General features: G+C 49.3%; 1 protein-coding gene and 1 long non-coding RNA gene across 2 annotated transcripts; one reads left to right on the top strand and one right to left on the bottom strand.

Moving 5' to 3' along the window:
• Positions 1–1,179: 1,179 nt before the first annotated feature.
• Positions 1,180–4,446, top strand: LOC118146266 (uncharacterized). The gene is made up of 2 exons (XR_004731881.3): positions 1,180–1,460; positions 4,086–4,446. It is a non-coding gene; the product is annotated as an uncharacterized LOC118146266 (long non-coding RNA).
• Positions 2,939–12,594, bottom strand: RBP3 (retinol binding protein 3). The gene is made up of 4 exons (XM_002756138.5): positions 9,427–12,594; positions 7,432–7,622; positions 5,444–5,586; positions 2,939–3,766 (listed from the first exon to the last, which is right to left on the bottom strand). The coding sequence occupies exons 1-4, from the start codon at positions 12,472–12,474 to the stop codon at positions 3,411–3,413; spliced, it is 3,738 nt and encodes a 1,245-aa protein (XP_002756184.1). The 5' UTR covers positions 12,475–12,594; the 3' UTR covers positions 2,939–3,410.
• Positions 12,595–25,485: the final 12,891 nt, after the last annotated feature.

Raw genomic sequence — 25,485 nt, 5'->3', positions numbered from 1 at the left:
CATGCCCGACCCAGAAATCGGTTTTGAAAGGGGGTTGGGGAGGCAGTGCCTGCAGCGGGGACGGGATGGGTTCTCTAACATTTTCTTTCCATCCATCTTGCCATCTCGTATTTTCCTGGGGCAAGATGGAGGAAGCCTGTGTCGTCTGATCCCATTGCTGTTCTAAGCTGCTTGGATTACGAGGCTAATTTTAGTGCCAGCTGCTCTGGTCAGCAAAGCAGAGAGGGTGCCTAGGCCAGGTGGCAGCTAAATCCCATAGGAAGCAGGAGGTGGGAGGTGGGTGCCCCTGGGCGGGGACCTTGGAGGCCGGTTTCCTGGCCCAGAGTGTGACCTGGCTGCATTGCTTTTTTTTTCTGAGTCACATGGTCTCACTGCATCGCAGCTGTGTGGGTAGCCAGGTTCCTCTAGCACAGTCAGAGCCTTCTACTGTGTGGGCCTGTGCGGGGCAGACACAGGGATGCAGGAAGAGGAGGGTGAGAGAGAAGAAGAAGAGATAGGCTCCTCCTGCAGTGCTTCAGCCCAGCCTGAAAGCAGGAGGCCTGCGGGGGTCCCCACCTGGTCCCTTCGCATTCCCTTTGGATGAAGCATATCACTGCAGTACTCCCTGGTCCTTCCTTCCCTGGAGGGGGTCACCACTTCTCCAGCAAGGACTTGGAGGTGAAGGTCATCTTTTCCATCCTCTCCTTACAGAGCCTGGCAGAGGCATGGCTTGTTGCTGACCAAGAGCACCTGGACATGAGCCCCGAGCACCCAGAGTCACCATCCCCATCCTGCTCCCCAGCTCTGTGCTGTCAGTTTCTGGTGAGACTGCAAAGATGCCCTTGAGTGGACTGTGCCCATGCCCTACCCCTGCTCTAAGATCTGGTCCACAGGTCATCTCTGGTGCTGGGTAACAGGTCTGAGACCGCTCTGTTTCCGCCACTTGCCCTGTGGCTGGCCTGGCATCCTCAAAATCTGCTCCTGGAGGGGACAGAAAGGCAGGAAGAGATGGGCCCAGTATATCATGAGTTCCTTTCTTCACCCAATGACCCTGTGGCTTGGCTGCCCAGAGTGTGGCCTGGGCTTTGATGGTGAACAATAGGGAAGCTCCTAAGCCTGTCTTGCCCCAGAGAGCCAGCTTTGAGTCCCTGCCAGGGCCTTTATAATCCATGTGACATGCTGTCACAGCAGGGCTCAGCTGACTCCTGGGAGCACTCCAGCACCCCTGGATGCCAACCCCTGCTTGGTCCTGGGTGACTTACCTCTCCACCACATCTGCAAGAAGGACAGATAAATACAACCTTCCAGGAGTGTCTTCATCACCTAACAATGCCCTTCCAGTGAAGATGAGCCCCTAGCTGCAGGCCAGGGCACAGAGATGGGGCAGGAGGCTGTGTCAGAGACTTAGGCACAAAGCTGAACCCTAAGATGAGGGAAAGAAGACGGCACGCTGGGTGCAGAGCAGAGCGATGTTAACTCAGGTATTAATTTACCTTGGGTACTGATCATTGGTAGACGCTGGGTGAGAGATGTGGGGGGCAGAAAGGAGGGAGTCTGAGTGTCTGGAGGGAGCTGTGGCTGTGTGCAAGATGTGAGCTGGAGGCAAGCAGTGTTGGGCAGGTGCAGACCATGAGCTCAGACCAGGGCATAGAGAGTTGAAGGGGTCCAGGACTCGTCTAAAAAGAGACTTCTAGGCAGCTGTCGGCCATCTGGGTCTCCCACCAGAAAAGAGGGCTGATAGGATTTTGTTTTTCTTTTCCTTTTTCTCCAGTCTTGTGCCTGCAAGCAGGTAACAGTGCAGGAAGCCTTGCATTTAGGAAGGCTGAGCTTGTGCTTTGCTATGCAGAGGACTTCCGCTCCTCTCTGTCTCAAACCCCCTTTCCAGATCAGGCCCAGTGCCTCTTCATGATGTGGTGGAAACAGAAGGATCTTTGGGACTGGACAGAGATGGGTTCAGATTGTACCTACCCTTTAACCTGCTACACCAGATTGTGCTGTTCATTAAAGAAAAACGAAGTCTTTGGTGGATGGAAGCAGGCAGGGATGTCATGAAGGATCCAGGATGGTGCCTAGTCCTGGATGGGTGGGCTGGGGGACTTGTCTGGGCAGTGGGTAGGGACAATGGGTCACTCCGTCAGGACCACAGCCAAAGTCACACTAGGAAGCCCAGAAGCACCTCTTGAGAATGCTGCTGCTGTCCCTGTACATTAGGTTTCTAATAGATGGCCACTGCCCAGGCTCCCTGGCCACTTGCTCCAGATTAAACGTCTTGCACAGGAGCCTCTGGATGACCAAGGCAGGGCCACACGCCCATGCCCTACTGCCAGAAGGGCTGGAAAAGTGGGCTTCCGGGGTGTTCAGCTTTGTGGTGGAGAAATTATGACAGCTAACATTGGCTGGGCACTGGATTAACTCTCTTCACTGTTACAACCCCAAATGCAGTATTATTTCTCCCATTGAACAGATGAAGAAACTGAGGCCCAGAGAGGTGAAGCAAATTGCTCAAAACCACTTAGCTGGGAAGTGGCTGGGCTGATTTTCCACCCAGGCGGGGCTGATGTCACTGTTTCCTATGGATTCCCATAGGCAGTGCTTCTCTGAACATCCAAAGGTGCTGCAAATCTGGGTGGCCAAAGGAGAACACAGGTCCACCGTGCTGGATGTGTGACCCTGGGTGAGTTGCAGAGCTCACCTGCGTCTCAGCTGGCTCTGGGTTGATGAGAGTGACTGGCCACGCAGCCGGCGTGAGGCTCAGAAGAGACGTAGCCAGCGTATGTACATCACCAGCAGAAGGGCTGCGCCAGCCGTTTCCCTATTTAAGACCCATAGGATCTTTGCTACCTGCTGACCCCACAGCATCTAGCACCACATCTCAAACAAATCAGTGGTCCATAGAAGCCAGCAGGGTAGATCCGGAAGACCCAAATGATGTGAAAGAAAAACCCACGGAAAAAGGAGATTTAACAACCACTAATGAGCGCCAAGTCATGGGTCATTACCCATGGCTCAGTTATGTAATTTGTTTTATCATCTTTATTTTACATTTTGGAATAAGGACAGCTGCATCTGAAAATAATAATATTTGCACATTATGAGTATTTAAGGAAAAGAGCAAACTATGAAGAAGAAAGGTAAAAATACCAACCCAAATTCTACCACTTAGAAGGAAACTTTGTTAAAATTTAGGGGGTTATTGGAAAGGCATATATATATATATATATAGGTATATATGTGTGTATATACATGTGTGTGTGTGTGTGTGTGTGTGTGTGTGTGTGTGTGTGTATACACATCCAGTTCTAGCATAACCGGAGCTCAGCAGGCCCCTTTGCTTCCCCTGGGAACCTCAGGCCAGGCCATCTTTGGGAGTGCCCTTGGTGTGTGGCCCAGAGGCTCCGTCTGCCCTAGGGCTCTGCCTATGGGGCCCCTCTCTACAGGTGGCTCTGTAGGCCTGGACTCCGCTTCACCCTCAGCTGGTTTTGCTGGAGCATCTCCTTGGCCTTGGTGAGAGCCTCTTCTGCAGGGACAACCACATGGGGTGTCACCCCCACCCCTTCCCAGGAGCTGCCATCCGAGGCCCCCACAGAACGGGCAGTGGGGATAGTGAGGTAGAGGTTAGTGTCATCCACGTGGTAGGTCTGCGGTGGCTGGCAGCCCCCGCTGGTCACCTCCCCAATGACCAGGGCTCGGCCCAGCCTCTTCATGATGTAGGTGAACTCTTCCGCCGTGCCAGCCGTCACACTGCTGGTCAGAATGACCATGCTCTTCTTGGAGCCGTAGCGTTCACCTGGAAGACAGAAGGCCCTTCAGGATGGGGATCGGCCCAGGACCCTGGAGCACCTGACTTCTCTATCCTGCCTGGACCTGCAGTGAGGGAGGAGGCCCTGGGCTTTAGGTCTGTGTCCTTGTGTCTACTGGCAAGCCACTTGGCTCCTCTGAACCTTGATTTCTGCATCCATAACATGGGAACAAGCATGCATACCCAGTCACAAGGATTTCAGTGCTCGACAACTCCCAACAGTGGCTCTTTTATGCCAGGTAATAGGAAAGGTTTGATCTAGTCAATACCTGACCTAGTCAATCCCCTGCTTTTTTTTTCCCTCTAGAAAATGGGCATAGTGACATCGGCTTTGCAGGGATTCAGGATCATGCACATAATGTCCGGACTAGGAAGCCGTGTGCTCTCTCTTCAGGAATAATGAGAACACCCCAACTGACCGGACCTCCTCGTTACGCTGGACTCAGAAAAGCCAATTTGTGATGTCATAAGAACAATCCTCCAGGACAGCGCTGTCCGACAAGAATGTAACGTGAGCCAGAATGCCAGCCATAGATGTCATTTTAGGTTCCCTAGTAGCCGTGTTAAGCAAGCAAAAGGATTCCATGGCATTCATTTTAATCATGTTTTGTTTAAGCCAATGTATCCAAAATCCATTCATTTCAAAATATAATTAAATAAAATATGAATGAGGTATGTTTTTTTCTTTTTTCCATAATGTCTTCAAAATCTGGAATGCTCTTTACACCTCCAGCCCATCACAACTTGGGAGAGTTACATTTCAAATACTTGGTGGCCGCAGGTGGCTTGTGGCTCTCATATTGGACCTTGTAATCCTGGGATCTCACGGTCTATAGAACTGAGTCTATCTTTAACTTCCAGTCTTGAAGATTGATTTGAATTTAAAATTCACCTGGTTCTGATTTGTATTTACATTTTGTAATATTATTGTATGTACGCCCTAGAAGCTACAGCTAAATGCCTGTGCATTACAGAAGCCTGGACGTGAAAATGGTGGAGTGTTCCTCCGGTCACAGGCACAGCCTCATTGGTCTCTGCAGTCCCTTCTTGTTGGACAGGAGCACAGGTTCCTTGGTTTCACACACTGGGCAGGGAAGATAGATGGAGGCCATCCACCCTGGAATGGGGATTTGAGAGTCATAGTTCTGTAAAGCTCAGGGCTGACTTTGCCCCTGTAGCCACTGCTCTGGGTCCACAGCAGGGAACAGAAGCCCCATCAGCATCAGGACCTTTCCAGGTAAGTGTGTGGCACTGCGGCTGAGAGTTCAAGTATGGTGAGCACAACAAGTGCCCGCTGGGTTTGGTGAGGGGTGAGGAGAATCCTTCAAGTTATGCACATATCCTGCAGGCTGGTGATTATGGTGCTAAGACTGGGGGAAATGTTGGTATTGGACAAACTAATATTCACATTTTGGCTTCCACTTATTAGCTGCGTGACCCTAGAAAAGATACTTGACCTAGTCAATCATCACTTTTTTTCCCTTAGAAAACGTGGGTAGTGATACATGCTTTGCAGGGATTCAGGATCATGAGCATCTAGTGCTTGGACTAGGACAGAGCCTTACATTCCACTTACTATGACTTTTACCTTACCCAAGCTGTCTTTCCCTGGTTTCCCAGAAGCTTCTAGAATGACGGCAGGAAGGGGAAGGCTTCTTCACATACCTACGACCTGGGCATGTGTCCAGAGTTCATTGATGGAGTCATCAGGCCGGCTGTAGATCTTGTCCAGCAGAACCGGAGGGCCTTCGTCAAAGAAGTAGGAGCACAAGATGGGGATGGAGGATGTGGGGCCACCGATGTTGAACCTGAGGGATGGGAAGTGGAGGCTGTTCAGGGGCTGAACTCACAGTGAGTCCCTTTGTGCCCCTTGCGGAGGCCGGGATCTTTGTCCCATGGAGGGTTCTAATTCTTGGAAGAAGGATTTCGTAGGTTGGCATTTCCCAGAGTATTTCCAAGAGTTCTGGTCTCTTGGGATATGTTTTCAAATATCTTTAGAAAATACAGAATACCATATCCTTTCCTTCTGCTATATAATTAATATATGTTAATATATTAAAGGCCCTGACAAGTCCTGCGGTCAGAAAATAAATTTTCCCCATTTATTGACCATGGACTGCTCCCCTGCACCCACATCTGCCTATGAGTGGAACACGTTTTGGGAAACATTGTTCTTCCTAGTTGCATTCTGTGACAGTTTTATGACACCTACCACTGTCTTAGTTCAGGTGTCTTAACAGGGCAATTGGTGTGTTGAAGTCTTCAGGCTTGTGGAACTGCACTGGGAGTGAGGAAGCCCGGATTTCTCTCAGGCCATTTAGATTTGTCCCACTGTGTCCTCATCGGGCCCCTATCTCCCCACTGGGCTAGTGATATGTCAAGGAGCCTCATCCAGTTGATGGTCTGGGATGGCCTGGCTGGGTTTGGGGTCTGTGATGTCAGTGTCTGAACCTCCAAACAAACCTCAGGGGTGGAAGTGTCTTTAAGCAACGTGCTCTTGCAGGCTGGGGCCATCTCCTCTTTACAAAGTGTAAACAGCATTTCAGAAGAAAGGGACTTAGCATGAGTATCATTTGGATACTCAACAGAACTTCTAGAGAATAAAATGATCAGAAAGACCACAGGAGCCTCAAGCTCAGGCTGTGAACATGCATACAACCAGAGCCAGGGTGACTGTTTTATCTCCCAGGGAGGAAAAGCAGCCTGTGAAGGACTGAGAGCCACCTAGTGACTGCTTAGAAGCATGTGAGTGAGCTCTGAGGGCCAGAGAACTAGAACTGGGTGAATGCCTCTGCCCTGTCACTCTCTGCCACCTCCTTCAACCAACAGGGGAGAGTGGGACTGTCCCGTCTAAGGAGGGCAGCCTGCCCGTAGAGGGTGCTAGGGCACATCCACCAATGGACCCTGGAGTTACAGGATGCCGGGCCTGGCCACTGCCTGAGGGTGCTCATTCCACCTTCTACCCCTGGTCTATGATGTGAACTCATGACATATGAGGCACATTTTTACAGAAACAAAGGGGACGTGGCTAGCTGAAGACATCCTTCCGACAATCATTTGGTGATGCAAATAATTCTTTTGATCACAGTAGTGATTAATTTCCAAATTCTCCCTGTGTGATTTCCAAATTCTGCCTGTACGATTCATGTGACTGGGGTTGTCAAGAGTTGAAATTGTATGATGTGAGGTGCACTCCCAGGTGTGGGACCTGGTGGGACCAGTGGGGTCCCACACGCCACTGACCATCAGAATCACCTGAGATGCCTGTCAAATACAGATTATTGGGCCTGTTCACTGGAGTTTCTGACTCAGTAAGGGTGGAGTGGGGCCCAAGAATCAGTGTTTTTAATATCTCCTTCCTCTCCTCCTCACTGAATCCCATGACCAGGCAAACTTGGGGGCAGTTCTCAACCTGGAATGTACCTTGGAATCATTGGAGAAGCTTGCAAAAACTGCTAGTGCTGGGCCCCACCTGCAATGAAACCAGAACCCCTGGGCTAGCTGGCTGGAGCCCTGATAGGCAGGAGGCCGGCTCCCTCAGGTGCTCTGCCGTCTTGCAGGGTCCTTATTGCTCCCTGCAATGACCCATAGCTTTGATCGCCCCCTGGTGGTCCTGCGGCACGGCTGGGAAGCAGCGAGCCCTGGCCACTGACCTCATGTCGAGGATCATGGCATCCGTGTGCATGATCTTCTTCCAGATGTGCTCCACCAGCAGCGTGGAGACCTGGGTGAGCAGCTCACCATCCCCAAACATGTCGAACCTCAAGTAGCCGATGTTGTCCTCAAGCACGTTAGTGTGGAAGGAAAACTTGATCAGCTCTTCAAAGACTTCAGGGGAAGGGATCTGTAAGAGTTGGAGATCCTGCTCAGTGTCAGGAGGGCAGCCGGTTTTGGAGCCCAGGAAAGCAGGTGCCACGGATCGCCTTTATGTCGTGGGAAATATTAAGGGCATGGGACAGGAACTGACATTTCTGAAGGAGTCGGTAGGCACCCAGGACTTTCCCAGTGGCATGTCTGGGATGTGACATGCCACTGGGACATGTGTGATCCATGGGAAGCCTCCTTGCAGAGGATGTTCTTGTCTGCTCTGGTGTTCAGAGCTGGAAGGCCCAGGAATGGTTTCCTCTCTGATTCCTCCTGCCTCGCCAGATGCTTCCCAACGTCTCTAAGCTCATCTTCCCCTCCACTGGGCCAGGATTGGAAGATGTTAGCTACCTTTAACAGGTGCCTGGCTCTGTACTAAGCACTTTGTAGAGCTTATCATCATCCTCACAGCCACCTGTAAGGAGATAACATGATCCCCATCTTTTCCATGGAAAAACTGAAGCACAGTGAGATTAAGTAACTAGTCCCAGGTTACAGTCAATAAGTGGTGGAGCTAGAATCTGAATCCACATCTGACTTTAAATTGTGAACCTTGGCTATACCAGAAAGGAAGGAGCAATTAATTTGCAAACTGGGGATTCTGAAAGCCTAGCACAGGCTACTTTCACGTGGGTGCACCTCCTCCTCCCTCTCTAAGGCTGCAGGAGGGCAGCAGGACTTGGTGAGCTGGACTGGGGCAAGGAGCCTGTGCTGACAGAGACATTGCCCTCCAGGCCCTGCTGTGCCTTCAGTCACAGCTCTCTGGGTCCAGGCCACTCCCGTCTGCACCTCTCTGGGCCTCAGTTATGCAAAATGGGGATGAGAATTCTGTAGCAGATGCTGTTGGCACTCTCGGCCCCCTCTGATTTCAGCTGCACCTGGCCCCACTGACAGGCTCTCCCACAGCACCATCCTGTCTGTCCACCCTCAGCTCAGGCCTTCTCCAAGAGAGGGGAGCCTGCCCAACCCCGAGTTATGTATGTCCTCAGGGCAACTCTTGACCAATGTGGGACAGGAGCCCTGGGGCCTGCCTGCAGAGGGCTGTGCCTGGGAGCATCCCCACACTTGTCAGCGTCCTGGCTTCAGCAGAACAGCTTTGAGAGACCTGCCTGTCACCTTCCTATCTCACTCTCCCTGCTCCTTCCTTCACACCTGCTTCAGTAACCACTTCCCAGACAAACTACCTGCACCCAACCCTGGTCTCAGACCCTCCTTGCAAGGAATTCATGACACATGCTGCCCTGCCCAACTGTGACCATGCAGCAAAGCGACAGGTCGGAGAACAGTGTGGAGTTGGTGCTGCCTGGGTGGAGCTCTCGGCCTGCAGTGGGGCACGCGGTGAAGCCCACAGCCGCCTCTGCCACGTGTTGGCCTCCTCCCCACACTGACGATGAGACGCCCTGCCAATGCTCGCTTTCCACCCAGCCAAGGCTGAAACTCCGTCTATCCCAGGGGCTTCCAAACTGGCTTCCTGTGAATATTGCTTGGCTTTCAAACTGGGTTCCCGTGAGATTGATGCAAAATTAATTGTGGGTTTTGCCATTGAAAGTACTTTCACACCAACCTAACATGAATGTTCTACAGAGGTTCTACAGCAGCACCAGGGTCCCAGAGAGTGGATGGAACAGGGTGAGAAAGAGGAAAGGACTCAACTGGCCAAAACTTAAACATGAGAACAAATCTAAAAGCCATTGTCATGCACTGTGCACAGAGTCCTGCATGTGCAAACGATGGGTCAAGTCACTCCCGGGACTGGGCCTGGCCACGTCTCCCTTGGGTCTCACCTGCATGGGCACAATTCCAGGAATGCGGTCCTTGGCATTTTCAGGGATATGGGCTGCCTTCAGGTGTGGGTCTCCAGAGAGCATCTGCAGGTCAGCCCCCAGAATCTCGGCCAGGGCCACTTCAGAGGTCACCCTGGAGTAGCGGCTCTGCAGACCACTCAGTTCGGCAGCCACCTTGGCTCCCAGCTCAGGGGAGGCGTAGTTATCGGCCACCAGCTTCCCAGCTGTCTGCAGCACTGTGGATACCTTGGCACGCAGAGCCACTATGTCCTGGGCTGTGGAAAGGGCTTCACTCATGGGCACAGTGATGTCAGGCTCCACGCCAGCCAGGTCCCAGGCTTTGCCCGTGCTGGCACTCAGGGCCATCTGGGTGGGCATGGATGCATATAAGGGGCTGCTGCCCACCTGGTAGATGCCCACAGAGAGTGCCCCACCGGCTGTGGGCTCCCCAATGACCGTGGCCCGCTCTAGGTCCTGCATGGTGTGTGCAAAGGCCTCAGCCGCAGAGCCACTGGTGTGGCTCATCAGGATGTAGAGGTCCTTGTGTGAGCCGTAGCGCTGGCCAGCAACCTGGGGCAGGGTCCACACCTCCATGACCTTCGAGGTGGCCCTGTCAAAGACAGAATACAGGTGCCGGCGAGGCTCTGCCTCAAAGAAGTAGGAGCAGAGCAGTGGGATGGCTGTGGAGTAGCTGCCAGGGTTGTAACGCAGGTCGACCACCAGTGCAGCCGTGTCTACCAGCTGCTGCCACACCAGCTGCACCAGCTGTGGCCCGACGGCCTTCACTGTCTCCAGTTCAGCCATGGCATCAAAACGCAGGTAGCCCAGCTGGCCGGGCAGCACTTCTGTCTTGAACAGGGCCTCAATAAGATAGGTGAGCTCCTCTGGTGAGGGGACAGCTGGGGGTGGTGGGGGTACCTCTTCTACCACCAGCTCATCAGGGCTGTGGAACACTAGCAGGCGGTGGTCCCCAGACACCTCCTGCAGGTCTGCTGTGAGCTGGGAGGCCAGAGACTCCAAGTCGACAGCTGTGCGGTAGGCACCCTGGGCCAGCTTGGCTTCCAGCAGGGCAGTCATCTGCCCCACGACCTCTGGCTGACCATAGTGGGCCTCCAGTAGGTGCCCCGTGCCCTCCACCAAGGCCCCTAGGCTCTGGTGGAACTCCAGCACTTCCTGGGCTTTGTCCAGGGCCTCCTCAGCCAGAACGATGGCATCAGGCACCACTCCACCACCCAGCCACGCCTCACCATGATTGTCGATGAAGGTGAGCACCGGCACGGTGAGCGTGAGGCTGCCCTCAGGCGTGTCCAGCAATGGCACTGTGCGGGTGTGCAGCAGGTTGCCTGCAGTGATCTCACCCACCAGCGTGGCCCAGCCCAGCGACTGCATGAGGAAGGCGAACTCCTCTGCGGCCGTGGCTGTGCGGTGGCTGGTGAGCAGATATACCCCACGCTGGGTGCTGTAGCGTGGGCCCGGCAGTTCCACGTGGCTGAAATGCTCCTGTGTGACATTGGTGCGGCGATCGTAGGTGGTGAAGAGGTGCACGGGACCCACCTCAGGGCCCTGGAAGTAGGAGAGGAGCAGAGGCACAGCGGAGGATGGCCCCCCGGGGTTGTGGCGCAGGTCCATGATGAGGTGCTCCGTGTTCTGTAGTGGCTCCCACACCTGGCGCAGGACATATGGGGCCAACACCCCCAGCACGGAGGCGTCAGCAAAACTGTCGAAGCGCAGGTAGCCCACATTGCCCGGCAGCACCGACACCTGGAACACGGAGTTCACCAGTGCTTGCCGGATAGCCTCGTCCTCAGGCAACTCTGGGGCTGCCCCTGGTGGGTCTTCAGCTCCAGCGTCGGGCCCAGAAGGAGTTTCTCTGGGCCCAATGGCTCGCACCAGGAGCCTGGGATCCTCAGATGCAGCCTGCAGGCCGGCATTGAGCTTGGTGACCAGATCTTCCTCGGAGACCACTGTGGAGAAGTCCATGCTGGCCAGGTGCTGCAGCAGGGTGGGCACGCGGTCCACCAGGGTGTAATAGTCCTTCAGTGCCTGCTGGAGGCAGTGGACCACCCCTGGAAGGGCACTGCGCAGAGTGAGGATGGCCAGGGCTTTCTCCAGGGCCTCCTCGGCCGGCGTCCCCACACAAGGCAGCACCCCGCTGCCCTCCCACGTCTGGCTGCCTCCGCCCAGGGGTCCCAGGGACCTGGACACGGGCACGGTGAAGAAGAAGTCAGACTCACCTATCCTCAGCTTCTGGAGGTCCAGGGTCCCCCCAGCAGTCCTCTCGCCCACCACAATTGCCCTGCGCATCTGCTTGAGGATGTGCGCGATGTCCTCAGCCACGCCCCTGGTGTGACTGCTGGTGAGGACCACCACATCCTTGTCCGCACCATACCTTTCTCCCAGGACCTGGGGCAAGGTCCAGATCTCTGTGGTGGTGTTGGAGGGGCGGTTGTAGACAGTGTCCACATGCAGGACGGTGTCCCCTGAGTGCAGGTAGGAGATGATATAGGGAATGCCGGAGACCTGACCCCCCATGCAGTGCCGGAGATCCAGCACTAGGGCATCTGTGCTCATCAGCTTCCCCCAGACGTGGGCCACCAGGAACTCCCCCATCATGCTCAGCACCTCCTGGCCGGGGACGCTGTCCACTCGCAGGTAGCCCACATTACCCTCCAGAATCTCATGGTGGAGGCCCCTTTGCAGCCAGGCTAGCAGTTCCTCTTCTGAGAGGCTGGAGAGTTCTGGGACTTGCGGGGGAGGTTCAGGGGTGCTGGGCTCATAGGAGATGACCAGGCGAGGGTCGTTCAGGGAGTTCTGCACCCCGGCTGTCAGCACACTGGCCAGCGTCTGTGGGTCTGAGATGCTGAGAATCTCGTCGCTCTTCATGGCCTGCTGGATGGCTTCCTGCATGCCCACCAGGTTCTCCGGGAAGCAGTAGTTATCCAAGAGGACCTTGGCCATGTCCAGCACCAGGCTTGGCTGGAACAGGTGTGTGGGGCCAGCCAGCCCACAGAGCAGCGTGGACAAAAGCAGAACCCATTCTCTCATCATGGGGACCCAAGGAGAGGTCTGGCTCCTGCACAAAAGCTCCCTGGACTGTGTAAGGCTGTGGCCCTGCTCTGTGCAGCTGCCTTCCGCCCTTGTCCTTCTCAGCTGGTGGACAGACGGTCTGGGGCTAAACTCCTGAGTTGGGGGCAAGGCTTCCAGCTCTAGTAAGCCTTTAATCCTGTCTAATTCAAGCACATCAACCCTGGGTACTGGGGAGGCGTGGCTGAGGTGCTTTGACCCAGAAGGTATATTGCATCTTATCTTGCTGTGCTGCGTCTGCATATCACATATTAATAACTGCCATTGTTTTGAATTCCTGCCTCATGCCAGGCACTGTGCTCTGTCCTTTACAAGCTGATAGTTTCCATCAGTGCCTTGCAAAGTCCAGTTATTAACCCACAAGTCTTCCTTGGAGTACCGGTTCTACCACTCTCTCTCCTGTGGCCTCAGGGAAGCATCTTAATTACTTAATGTATAGATTAAAAGAGGAAACATGTGTAAAGCACGTCCCAGTACCTAGCAAGTAGGAAGCACTCATTACTGGTAAGTTCTCTGCAATAGATATTATCTCTGTTTCATAGCTCAAAAAACGGGCCCTAGAGTTCTGTAACCAATAGAAGCCCATTGTTTTAAGAGGAGCAGATGCAGAGGCAGCAGGAAGAAGTCGTTGGGGCTGCAATTGGCCCATACAGTGCAGAGGCTGAGTCTGAGGCTGACATCAGCCTCAGGGCTTGAGATTTATTTCTATGTCCTATTAATGCCTCCAGGGAAAGGATGGGCCCCCTTACAGCTTTCTAATGCCAGGAATGATATGCCTGGACCACCATGTACGTGTGGAGTGTAGAGGTGCCCACCTTCCAGACATCACGGGACTAGTGTTCCCACTCAGATGAGGTTAGCTCTGAGAGTTAATGGCTAAAGGGGACTCCTCCTTCTTGAGGTCTCAGCCCACAGCCTGCAGTTTGCAGGGAGGACCGAGTAGGAAGTCTTGGGTCTCTGTGGTCCCAGGCTTTAAATGGAATCTTGATCATTCCTCTCGTCTGCATGGAGCACAGTGGACTGCTGGACCCTTCAGATCCCAGCTCCTGCCATTTCTCATAGAAATAATGTGGGTGCTGCTTGCACCTGACTGGCTGTAGAAATCCAAGAATTCCTGCTGTAGGGTGGGAATTTGGAAGCCCCGCTTTGCCTCTGAATGTCTCTGTAGATGGGCACTTCCCTCACTTAACAGACAGACAACCCAAGGCCCAGACGACGGTCACAAGGCCAGGGCAGAGCGTCAGGAGAGCTGTCCCAAGCTGGCTCCAGCAACACCGCCTTGGCTGAGTGGGCAGCAGGCAGATACCCCTGTGTGCCTCAGCAGGCAGCTGGAGAAGGTGGTCTCAGGGACGTGGGCTTTCTCTGCACAGCTGAGACCCACAATCCGCTCTTTAGAAATCGTTATCTGAGGATGTTTACCAACTGCTTTATGAAGGCCAAACAGGTCAATTAGCTAAAACAAACATATTTTTAGCTCATTAGGATTTGTGTAATGCTCAAATGACATATGGTCACATCACTCCACCGTATGCAGCCAATGGAAGTGAGCCTGATTTACTATGAGAATGGGGCAGGGCGGGGGTGCCGCCATTACCTCCTGATGAATGCACTCCTTGTATATCCTTAGGCCGGCTGGGAAGGCTGGGCCTTCTCCTCTGCTTCCACTTGGGGAATCACAGTTCTGAGCATGCACTTCCGTATCCTCAGCAGGCACTTGTCTGCCATTGCTTGAGTCCAGGCAGAGCTTCTGGCCCAGAAAGGGCTGGGGGTAGAGCAGGAATAAGACTGTCTTTGGGGAAAGGATCCCCTGGAGTCTTACTAAGATGTAGTTTCAGGATAGGATGTCTGGACCTGTCAGTGGGACTTGATTTGTGTGGCTAGCCCGGAGCCTTAGGAGGGACATGAGAAAAATCAGTCTGTTGCAAGTCCCTGGGGTGCCTGAGTTGGACTGGGCATGGGTAGAGAGGCAGTGCTTCCCATGCAGATGGAAGGGCAAGTTCTGTCCTTCGAGTTCTCTAATCTCTGGGGCCAGGGTGTCCTTGACCCCAGGCAGTGGGGGGATATAAGCAGTTGGCAGCCGGCCTCCTTAGCTCATTCAAAGAGTATGTTCTGGGTAAGTCCCTAGAGTGAAAGCCAGGAGCTCTACATCTTCCCATCCAGGCCCTGACAGCTGTAGGCCCAGGGTGGGTTCCAAGAATACACTTGATCTTGGGGGCTGAGTTTTGGAGTTGGAAGGGGACTGAAAGGTCCTGCACACCTTCACTTATAGGAATCATCCCGTGGGCAGAGCTGTGGAGGGTAGCTTAGAAGCCACCCAGAGCTGAACTGGTGAGAACTGAATAGGTGAGTGGGTGAGACCTTGATGAGGTGACATGAGACCTTGATCAGGTGACATGAGATCGTGATTAGGTGACTTGACTGCTTGGAGTCTCGCCTGCTTCAAAGGGGCAAACAGAATAAGGGGAAAAGCCTCAGTATTGCTGGAGGATTCAGTGCTACCGTCCTAGAGGTTATGAAAGGAAGTTGAGGACGTAGGAGTTGGTGAGGGGCAGCTTGGCTCTGCCTGGAATTTGAATGCCCCTGTGGTATTGGGGAATGTCATTCCAAGAGGCTGGGGCTGCCCTGGGGACCTGGAGTCCTAGGGCTTCTTAGGCTCCAAACCTTTCGTGGGCCTCTACATATCTTGGGAGAAATGCCCAGACCCAGGCTCCAGAGCCCAGCCCTGCAGTAGCCACAGCACAGGTTAAGAGGGGGACAATGACACAACAGGGCTGCTGCAGGGATGGTCAGGGAGCGTGCAGAGCTGGGCCATCCAGGAAGGACCGCCTTGCCTATTGTGTCACAGATGTCTTTTCAGTGCCCAAAGCCCTCGTCTGTCTGCCTATTGTTTTATGTTAGTTTTCCCCTCAATGTTTTACAAGTGGTACAGCAAATATCTATATACTATCATTTAAAGAAATGCTTTGACTCGTTAACATTTGAAAGAGCTTACCTGAGCGGTGATTCATGAATTTGATAGCTCCCACAAGAGGTGGTTTGGGGCTCTGCAAGGGAGCACAAGGGGAGGCTTCTGCAGGGTGAAGGTGGAAGTGGGGTAAACATAACAGATGCTTGGGTTGGTTAGCATTCAGGCCCTTGCATGATTTGGAACATCCCTGTGGAAAGTTCCAGAACATATAACTGATGTCCAGTTGGCTATCTGTGATTGGCTGGACTTAAGCTTCTGTTTCTTTTAAATTAGCTGCTTACAGAAAATGAGTCTGAGTTAGGTGTCAACGTGCTCTTGTAGGAACTCGGTGTGTTAGAGCCATCTTAGTTTAACACCTGCCTCCCTAGATTCTACTGCTGATAATTTATTAACCCTTTCTCATCTCATCTTTGCCTCTCCAGCCTCCTCTACCCTGCAAGCCAACACATTCTCTAATGCATTTCAAAGTGAATTGAACCTTGACTTTGTATTCATTTTAATATATTTTCATTTTACTTTTTTCTTAAATCAGCGGAGCAAAACAGACTGATTTTTGTAGAAATGCGCAAACAACCTATTCCCAAAGCTTTGAAAATCCAGCCTCCTTCAGTAACAGATGATCAGCATTGAATGTCTAGCCGTCTCCATCTGTCTCTGCGTTCATGCAGGGAGGTGCACGCATAGGAGAGATCCATCCACACATCTGTGGGCTCACCATCCGTTTGTCCATCCTGTTATCAGCTCATTATACCATAGGCGGTAATTTGCATTTTGTTTTACTCACTGAAATATACAACATAAACATCCTTCCCAGTTGAAGTATACTCATTAAATTCATCCTTTTAATGGATACATATAGTCTAGGCTTTCCTAATCCAAAAATGTGAAATCTGAAATGCTCCAGAGTCTGAAACTTTTTGAGCACTGACACAATACCACAAGTGGAAAATTTCACACATAAGTACTTAACAGCAACTTTGTTTCGTGCACAAAATTATTTAAAATATTGATATAATTACCTTTAGGGTGTGTGTATAAGGCATAAATGAGACATAAATACTGTGTTTAGGCTAGGGTCCCACTCCCAAGATATCTCATTGTGTACATGCAAGTATTCCAAAATCCAAAAAGAATCCAAAATCTAAAACACTTCTTTCTCCAAAACTTTCAGATAAGGGACCCTCATCCTGTAGTAGTTCTTGATGATTTACTGATCTGTTCCCTTTGTGAGGCATATTAAGTTGTCTCTGTTTTTGCTTCAATATTGCTTCAGGGATGTTGTGATACATGTTTTTGAACACATGTTATTAAGGGCCTAAGGTGCTTTTTGGTTTGTGTATAAATTCCCAAAAGTGGGCATGCTGAGTCAAAGGGTATAAGTACTTGCTTTTTTTATTGTATTTTTCAGTACCTTTTAAATTATCTAATAAATGTGTCCTTTTTCACAACTTAATTGATGTATAATTAACTGCTCCTATTTGAAGTGTATCATTTAGTCAGTTTTGACACACGCATACCCCCCAGAAACTCTCACCACCACCTGGGCAACTTATATTGCTGTTACCCTCAAGTTTTCCTCGTCCTCCTTTGCTCCCCAGTCCCCTCTGCATTCCCATATCCAGACAAACATGGATTTACTTGCTGCCAACACTATAGATTAGCTTGTAACTTCTAGAATTTCTTATAAATGAAATAATACCATGTGTAGTATTTTTTATCTGTTTTCTTTTTCTCAGCATAATGATTGTGGGATTCATCCACATTGTTGAATGTACCAATAGTTCATTTATTTATTTTTTGCTGAGTAGGCTTCCATTGCACAGATGAACTACAATTTGTCATCCATGCCTCTGTTGATAGCCTTTCAGATTGCTTCCAGTGTATGAATATTACAAAGAAAGCCGATATGAACCAGGCGTGGTGGCTCACACCTGTAATCCCAGCACTTTGGGAGGCTGTGGTGGGCAGATAACATGAAGTCAGGAGTTTGAGACCAGCCTGGCCAACATGGTAAAACCCAGTCTCTACTAAAAATACAAAAATTAGCTGGTGTGGTGGTGGATGTCTGTAATCCCAGCTACTTGGGAGGCTGAGGCAGGAGAATTGCTTGAACCCGAAAGGCGGAGATTGCAGTGAGCCGAGATCACGACACTGCAATTCAACCTGGGCAATAGAGTGAGGCTGTTTCAAAAAGAAAGAAAAAAGAGCTGATGTGAATATTTGAATGCAAATGTTTGTGTGGATCTATGTCTTTCTTTTGGGTGAAGTAATATAATACCTAGGATAGGAATGTATGTTTAACATTTTAAGAAACAACTCAATTGTTTTCCAAAATTTAAATTCCTACCAGCAGCATGAAACTGCCAGCTCTTCCATATCAATGCCAACAATTGGTCAGGGCAGGCATTTAAATTTTAGCCATTCAAATAGCTATGTTGTGGCATCTCATTGTATTTTACTTTGCGTTTGCTTGACAATTAATGGTATTGGCCATCTTATTATGTACTCGTTGGCCATTTGTATATCTTCTGTGGTGAAATCGCTGTTCAAATCTTTTGCCCATTTGTTGGGGAAGGGAGGCAGTTGTTTATCTTACTATCAATAAAGTAGAAGCTATTTTTATATACTGGATGTGAGTCTTGCCTGATATATGTGTTGCAGGTATTTTCTTCCAGTCTATGTCTTGTCTTTTCATGCTGTCAACAGTGTCTTTTGAAGATTAAAAGTTTTTCTTTGGTGAATCCAAATTTATCATTTTTTTCCTTTACAATTCGTGCTTTTAGTGACACAGCTAAGAAATCATTGCTGATCTCAACACCACAAATCTTCCCTTAAGATTTTGTTCTAGAATTTCCATACTATTAGGTTTCACAGGAGTCTATGATCTGTTTTAAGTTAATCAGATGTTTAGTTGACCCCAGGCTAGCTGTTGCAAAGACTTTCCTTGTTCTAGCTAATTGCACTGGCATCTTGATAAAAAAGCGATTGATCCCACCTGTGTGGGCCTAGTTCCACACAGGCTGTTCTGCTGCGTTCATTAATATGTCTGTTTTCTATTCACATCACGCTCTCTTGTTTACTATGCTTTATAACATGTCTTGAAATTATGTAGTCTGGGTCTACCAACTTTGTTTTTCTTTATCAAGATTATTTTGGCTATTCTAGTTCCTTTGATTATCCATATAAATGTTCAATTCAGACTATCGACTTTATAATCAGATAACTGATTGGGATTGAGTTGAAAGTATAGATCAGTTTGGCAGACAATTTACATCTTAACAACACTGAGTCTTCCAACCCGTGAGTATATTATACCTCTTTACTTACGTAGGCCTTATTTGCTTTATTTATCAGCATTGTGTGGTATCACTATATAGATCATGTAAGTATTTTGCTAGTATTTGCCATGTATTTCTTGGGTTTTTTTGGTGCTGTTGTAAATGGTACTTTTTTCTTTCAACTTTAATGTCCAGATAGTCGTTGTGTTTTGATCATGTATCCCGCAACTTGCTAACCTCCTTTATTTGTTCTAGTATGCATTTGGAAGATTCCTTGGAATTTTCTTTTTCTTTTTTTTTTGAGACAGAGTCTTGCTCTATTGCCAGGTGCCAGGCTGGAGTGCAATGGTGCAATCTCGGCTCACTGCAAACTCCACCTCCCGGATTCAAGCAATTCTCCTGCCTCAGTCTCCCGATTCCTTGGAATTTTCTAAGGGGGTGTTCATGCTGCATTTTTTGACTGACAGCCAATGGATGCTATTTTTTATTCTTGGCTTACTGCCCTTGCTAGATGCCTTGTTCATGATCTTAGGGGGAAAACATCCAGTTTACCATTAAGTATGAAGTTAGTTGTAGATTTTTTTGGTAGATGCTCTTTATCCATTAAAAAATCTTTTCTATTCCTAGTATTTTGAGAATGTTTTAAAAAATTGGCGTGGTGGCTCATGCCTGTAATCCCAGCACTTTGGGAGGCCAAGGTGGGTGGATCATGAGGTCAAGAGATCGAGACCATCCTGGTCAACATGATGAAACCCCGTCTCTACTAAAAATACAAAAAATTAGCTGGGCATGGTGGCATGTTCCTGTAATCCCAGCTTCTCAGGAGGCTGAGGCAGGAGAATTGCCTGAACCCAGGAGGCGGAGGTTGCGGTGAGCTGAGATTGCGCCATTGCACTCCAGCCTGGGTAACAAGAGTGAAACTCCGTCTCAATAAAAAAACAAAAACAAACAAACAAAAAAACATGAATGGGTTTTGAACATAGTCAGATGCATCTATTGGTATGATGGTTTTTCTTCGTTAGTTTGTTAACATAGTTAATCATGTTGAGTGGTTTTCTTATCTGGAGCCAGCCTCTCGCTTATGGGCTAAATCTCACATGTTAATGATGTATTAGCTTTTGAATATGTTCCTGGATTTAATTTACTGGCTTTCTGTTGAGGGCTTTTGCATGCTTGTGAGGAATATCCCTCTGAAGTTTTCTTTTCTTTTGGTTTTGGTATCAAGGTAATGTCCACCTCATAAATGAGTTGGAAGGTATTTTTTTTCTCCTCCTATTCCATCCTCTTTCTAGTAGCTGGGAAAAGTTTGTATGGAATTGATATTATTTCAAGTAGTTGAGGGGCTGAGAAGTATTGCATTAGCATGAAAAGAGGGCTGGTTGTGTTCTCTATGTTATTCCTACTTTTCTACTGAGCATTTCAGTTTTGTGTCATCCAAGGAAAACGATAACTGAAGTCTCAGAACAGATTATTACAGCTGTTAATCACTTAAAGTATTCAGAGCCTCAAAGATGACATCACTTGCCTGATGCAAAGGCAGGAGCGGGAGTCATGGGGGCTCATTACCCACTACTGCCTCCAGGGGGTGCTGTGCGCCAGGCAACGGAGCCCAGGGCCTTTGAACCTGGCTGAGTTCCGAGGTGTGTAAGGGGCTCAGAATAGTGACCAAGGTGCCATCAGCCAGAGTCCCATCACCCACACACGTTCTCTGCAGGAGCGAAGCCCCTCAGAAGCACATGGCTGTCCTGCTCCTCCCTGTGCCACACCTTTTCTGTGCAGTGAGGACAGGAATTCAACTTTTCAGACAAATTAGGGTAAATTTCGGCTAGAGATCCTAGAGAATATGCTCAGGAGGGCTGGGCCGTAGGCGGTTTGGAAGGCTGGATTCACACAAAGAAATGAGACATTTGCATCTGGAGAGAATGCGTGCATCACATTAACAGGAAGGTAAGACCTCAAGGTTGGCGCCCGAGGGTCGGAGTCGCGTTCCTGCCGCCTGCATCTGCAGGGCATGTGCAGCGTTTGCTTATGGATGATGCCTCATCACTCCTCACCCAAAGGTATTTCTCCCAAGCCACTGCTCCTCCTACTTTGGGGATGAGGAAGCTTGGGTTCAGGGAGAGCACAGAACTTGCTCAAGAACACAGAGCTGAGAAGCCATGAACCAGCTGAAGGGAGAGAGGATTCCACACACACGTCCCTGAGCTTTGCTCCCGTTTGTGTCATAAGCCCAGGCACAGATTTGTGGCAGGAGGTGGGGTGGGGAGAGAGGCTCCAGCAGGAACGAGGACCCCGTGACCGTGGCAGGGCTGTGTCTCCAGTCACTGAGGGGCATTAGTCCAGAGGAGACAGAGGAGCTCTACCCTGCACTGACAGATGCAGGGGTGAAGCCTGAACCCAGCAGGCAGAGCACCCGGGCCCCCTTCAGGAATCCAGACAATCAGATGGGATGACACAGGGGGTTGGAAGTCCTTAGGGGAGCACAGCCTTGGGAATCTGAGAGTAGGGCATTGCAGGGTTTGGGAAACAGTGTTCACCTGGGAAGCTGAGAGCAGGGAGCAGAGCTGACCCAGAGTTCTCAGAGCCCAGGCTCAGCTTAAAGTCTAGGGAGCGAGGCTGAGTTCACTCAGTGGGATGTGGACTCGACATGAGGACTGTCTTCTGGGCAAGGCACAGGTGTAGGGTGCAGGCAGTGCAGAGCGTGGCCACGCAGCAGGAGGCAGCCTTCTCTCTCTCTTTCTCTCTCTTTCATTCATTCTCTCTCTCTCACCTAAGGTGTCTGATGTGGAACTGATCCAGGGAAGTGGGGATGCTGGTCCAGGGGCTCAGGATGGTATAAGGCAAGGAGACCCCTAGCAAGCACTGGCAGGAGTCCTCCTCCTCCCTGGGTGTCCTCCTGCACAGCACCCAAGGCACTTTCTAGAAATGGAGCAGGGATGCCGAGGTTGGTGTCTCAGCAAAGCATCAGAAACACGAAGCCCTATGCCGGGCACTGTGCTGGGAGTCCTGTGCTTTGGAAACCTGGGCTTGTGTGGCCTGAACCTTGCTGCAGAGATGGCCTGGTCTGCAGAGGGCATCTGGTTCCCCACTGGTGGGTCTGTCTCTGACAAGATAAGCCTGGACTCTGGCATCTGAGGACAGCCTAACCATGAGAGACTGGAGGAGGTGTTTTGACTCGTAAAAGGGAGGATGTAGCTGCACAAAGGCAGAATGGATTTGGAAAATACTTACTGCTTCTGTTTGTACCCTGTTGCATTACTGTCATGAAGATTGTCTCACTTAATCTTTTTAAAAAAATCCATTTCTTGAGATACAATTCACCCATTTAAAGTATATAATTAAATGTTTTTAGTATTCACAGAAATGTACAACCATCACCACAATCAGTAATATTAGAACATTTTCATCACCTCAAAATGAAACCCTGCAGCCTTACACTCTCACCCATTATCCGCACCCGCATCCCTGCCTCCCAGCTCTAAGAAACCACTCATCTGCTTTTGATTTCTATAGATTTTCCTGTTCTGGAAATTTTTCACGTAAATAGAATCATATAATATGTGATTTTTTTGTTACTGTCTTATTTCACTTAGCAAAATGTATTCAAGATTCATCCATGTCACAGCATGTTTCAGTATTTCATTCCTTTTTCTTTCTTTCTTTCTTTTAAGGCAGGGTCTTCCTCTTGCCCTGTCACCCAGGCTGCAGTACAGTGACATGATCATGGCTCACTGCAGTCTTGATCTTTCAGGCTCAAGTTCATCCCTTTTTATGGTTGAATAATATTCCATCCTATGCAAATACCACATTTTGTTTATTCATTCATTAACAGATGCAAATTTGGGTTATTGCCACCTTTTGGCTATTATGAATAATCATGCTATAAAAATGTCTACAAGTTTTTGTGTGAACATACATTTTCATTTCTCTTGGATACACGCCTGGGCATAGGATTGTTGGGTCATATGGTAACTCTATGTTTAACTTCTTGAGGAACTGCCAGCTTTCCAAAGAGACTGTATATTTTGCACTCCCACCAGCAATGTGTGAGACCTGATTTCTCCATATTCTTGCAAACAATTATTGTCCAACTTTTTGATCATGGCCATCCCAGTGGGTGTGAAGTGGCATCTCATTACAGCACTGATCTGCACTGCCTGTTGGCTAATAGCGTTGGGCATCTTTTCATGTGCTTTTTGGCCATTTGTGTATCTTCCTTGCAGAAATATCTATTTAGATGATTTGCTTATTTTTAAAATTGGGTTATTCATCATTTTATTATTGAGTTGTAAGAGTTTTTTATATATGCTAGATTCAAGTCCCCATCATATTTGTAATTAGCAAGTATTCTCTCTCACTCTGTGGACTATTTTTTCACTTACTTGATGATGTCTTTTGAAGCACAAAAGCTTTTTCATTTTGATGAAGTCCAGTTTATCTACTTTTTCCTTCATTGCTCTTGCTTTGGATGTTATACCTAGGAATTCTTTTCCAAAGCCGGCGTCATGAAGATTTACCCTTACATTTTCTTCTAAGGGATACATAGTTTTAGCTCTTACATTTAGATCCTTGATGCATTTTGAGTTAATTTTTGTATATGCTATGAGATAAGGAAGCAAATTTATTCTTTTGCATATGGAAATCCAGTTGTCCCAGTGTGTTCTCATTTAACCATTACAATCCAGAGATATCATGATCCTATTCTTTAAAATAAACATCCCCGTTTTACATCTCCCCATAAGACTCCTTAAAGGGGAGATGTAAAAGGGAGATGCTCATTTTAAAGAACAGGCTCATGTGATTGTGGGAGCTGGAAATTCTGAAATGTATTGTGCTAGCCCCAGTGACTGCAAATTCAAGAGTTGACGCTGCAGTCTTGAGGGCAGGCAGCTGGCTGGCAACACAGGCAGGGTTTCTCCGTTGCAGTCTTGAGGCTGAATTGCTTCTTCCTCAGGAAACTGATTAGATGAGACCCACCTGCATGTTGGTGGATAATCTGCTTCATGTACAGGCTGCTGGTAGCAAGTATATATCACATCTACCAAATACCTTCCCAGCAGCATCTAAACTAGGGCTGCACCAAACAACTTGGCACCATAGGGTAGTCAAGTTGACATAAAATCAGTTATCACAGGTAGTATGGTTGCTGTTTCTTAGAAGAAACTGAGGCTTGGAGAGGTTAAAATTTTTCTCCAGAAGCACAGTCATAGCAGAGTCTACACATAAACTGGCTTATCAGGTGTTAGGCGGGGAGTCAAGAAAGGGAAATGAGAAAATGTTGGTCAAAGGGTGCAGAGGATACATAAATTCCAGAAATCTGTGCGGCTTAGTGACTGTGGTTAATAATGCTGTGTTGTACACTTGAAAATGACAAGAGAGCCAGATGCGGTGGCTCACACCTATAATCCCAGCACTTTGGGAGGCCAAGGCGGGTGGATCAAGAGGTCAAGAGATCAAGACCATCTGGCTAACATGGTGAAACCCTGTCTCTACTAAAAATACAAAAAAAAAAAAAAAAATTAGCTGGGTGGGGTGTCGCGCACCTGTAGTCTCAGCTACTCAGGAGGTTGAGGCTGGAGAATTGCTTGCACCCGGGAGGCGGAGCTTCTGCACTCCAGCCTGGTGACAGAGCGAGACTCCGTTTCAAAAAAAAGAAAGAGAGAAAATTACAAGAGAGTGTGGATTTTAACCATTTTCACCACAAAATGTGTAAGGTATTGGATATGTGAATTAGATTGATTCAATCATTTTGCAATGTGTACACCATAAATATATGCAATTTTATGTGTCAATCACACCTCATAAAGCTGGCAGACAAAAATGACACTTGGACGGGAAGCTGGCTCCTCAAGTCACTCCATTCTTACGTCCATATTCAGTCTCCCTGTTCTGAGAACAGTCCTGGCTTAGAGAGCACTTGACTTCTCAGAACTCCAAGTAGATTCCAGAAAAAAATACCATTTCATTGATGGCAGACACACACACTGTGTAAATGACTGGAATTTCTCTAAAGCATACATCCCTCCTCTCACTGTGCCTCAACTCTTAGTCACAGTGATGTAGGGCCTGCTGGCCAGGTGCCATCCTCATTTAGGGAAGTTCTTCTATGATGTGGCCTCTCTCCTTTTGTTTCTTCCTGCTCTTTCTCCTAAGCCCATCAGACATGTGTATGTGTCTGAACCCTAGCAATGAACAGGCATCAGGATCTTTTCCCTGATGAGAGCCAGGGGCACTTGGCTTGCCTTCGGGAGGCTGTGGCTGCAGGGTGGGTGGAGGGCCTGTGGGCGTGTGTGCGTGGTAACTTCCAGCCCAGGTACGAGTAGAAAGGCCGATGGCACTAGGAGAGCATGGGAAAGACAATGAAGAGGAGGAAGAGAAAAAAGAATGAGGAACAAAAAGGTTTCAGGTGACAGAGGATTGAGTAGCTCTAACGTTTTCCTGATCATTACACACAAAGAGAAGCAGGCAAGGATGGAAGTGCAGGCTTCCCGAGAACCCACGAAGCATTTGTGTATGTGGCACTTTGTGGATGATGAGCAAGGACCCAGTGAGCCACATCCCCTGGCTGTGACCATGCAGCCGGTACATGACCTGGATTTGAACAGAGGCGGGGCCAACCCTCCTCGCCATGCCTGCCAGCTACCCCACTGCTTCCAGTTGGCCTCTGCTGTTGGCTTCTGAGCTGCCCCTGACTGAGGATGCTGCATAATATCATCCAGTGCCCTAGTA

Source organism: Callithrix jacchus, chromosome 12 (assembly GCF_049354715.1).
Source record: "Callithrix jacchus isolate 240 chromosome 12, calJac240_pri, whole genome shotgun sequence".
Taxonomy (NCBI): domain Eukaryota; kingdom Metazoa; phylum Chordata; class Mammalia; order Primates; family Cebidae; genus Callithrix; species Callithrix jacchus.
This window is presented reverse-complemented; position numbering and strand designations above follow the sequence as displayed.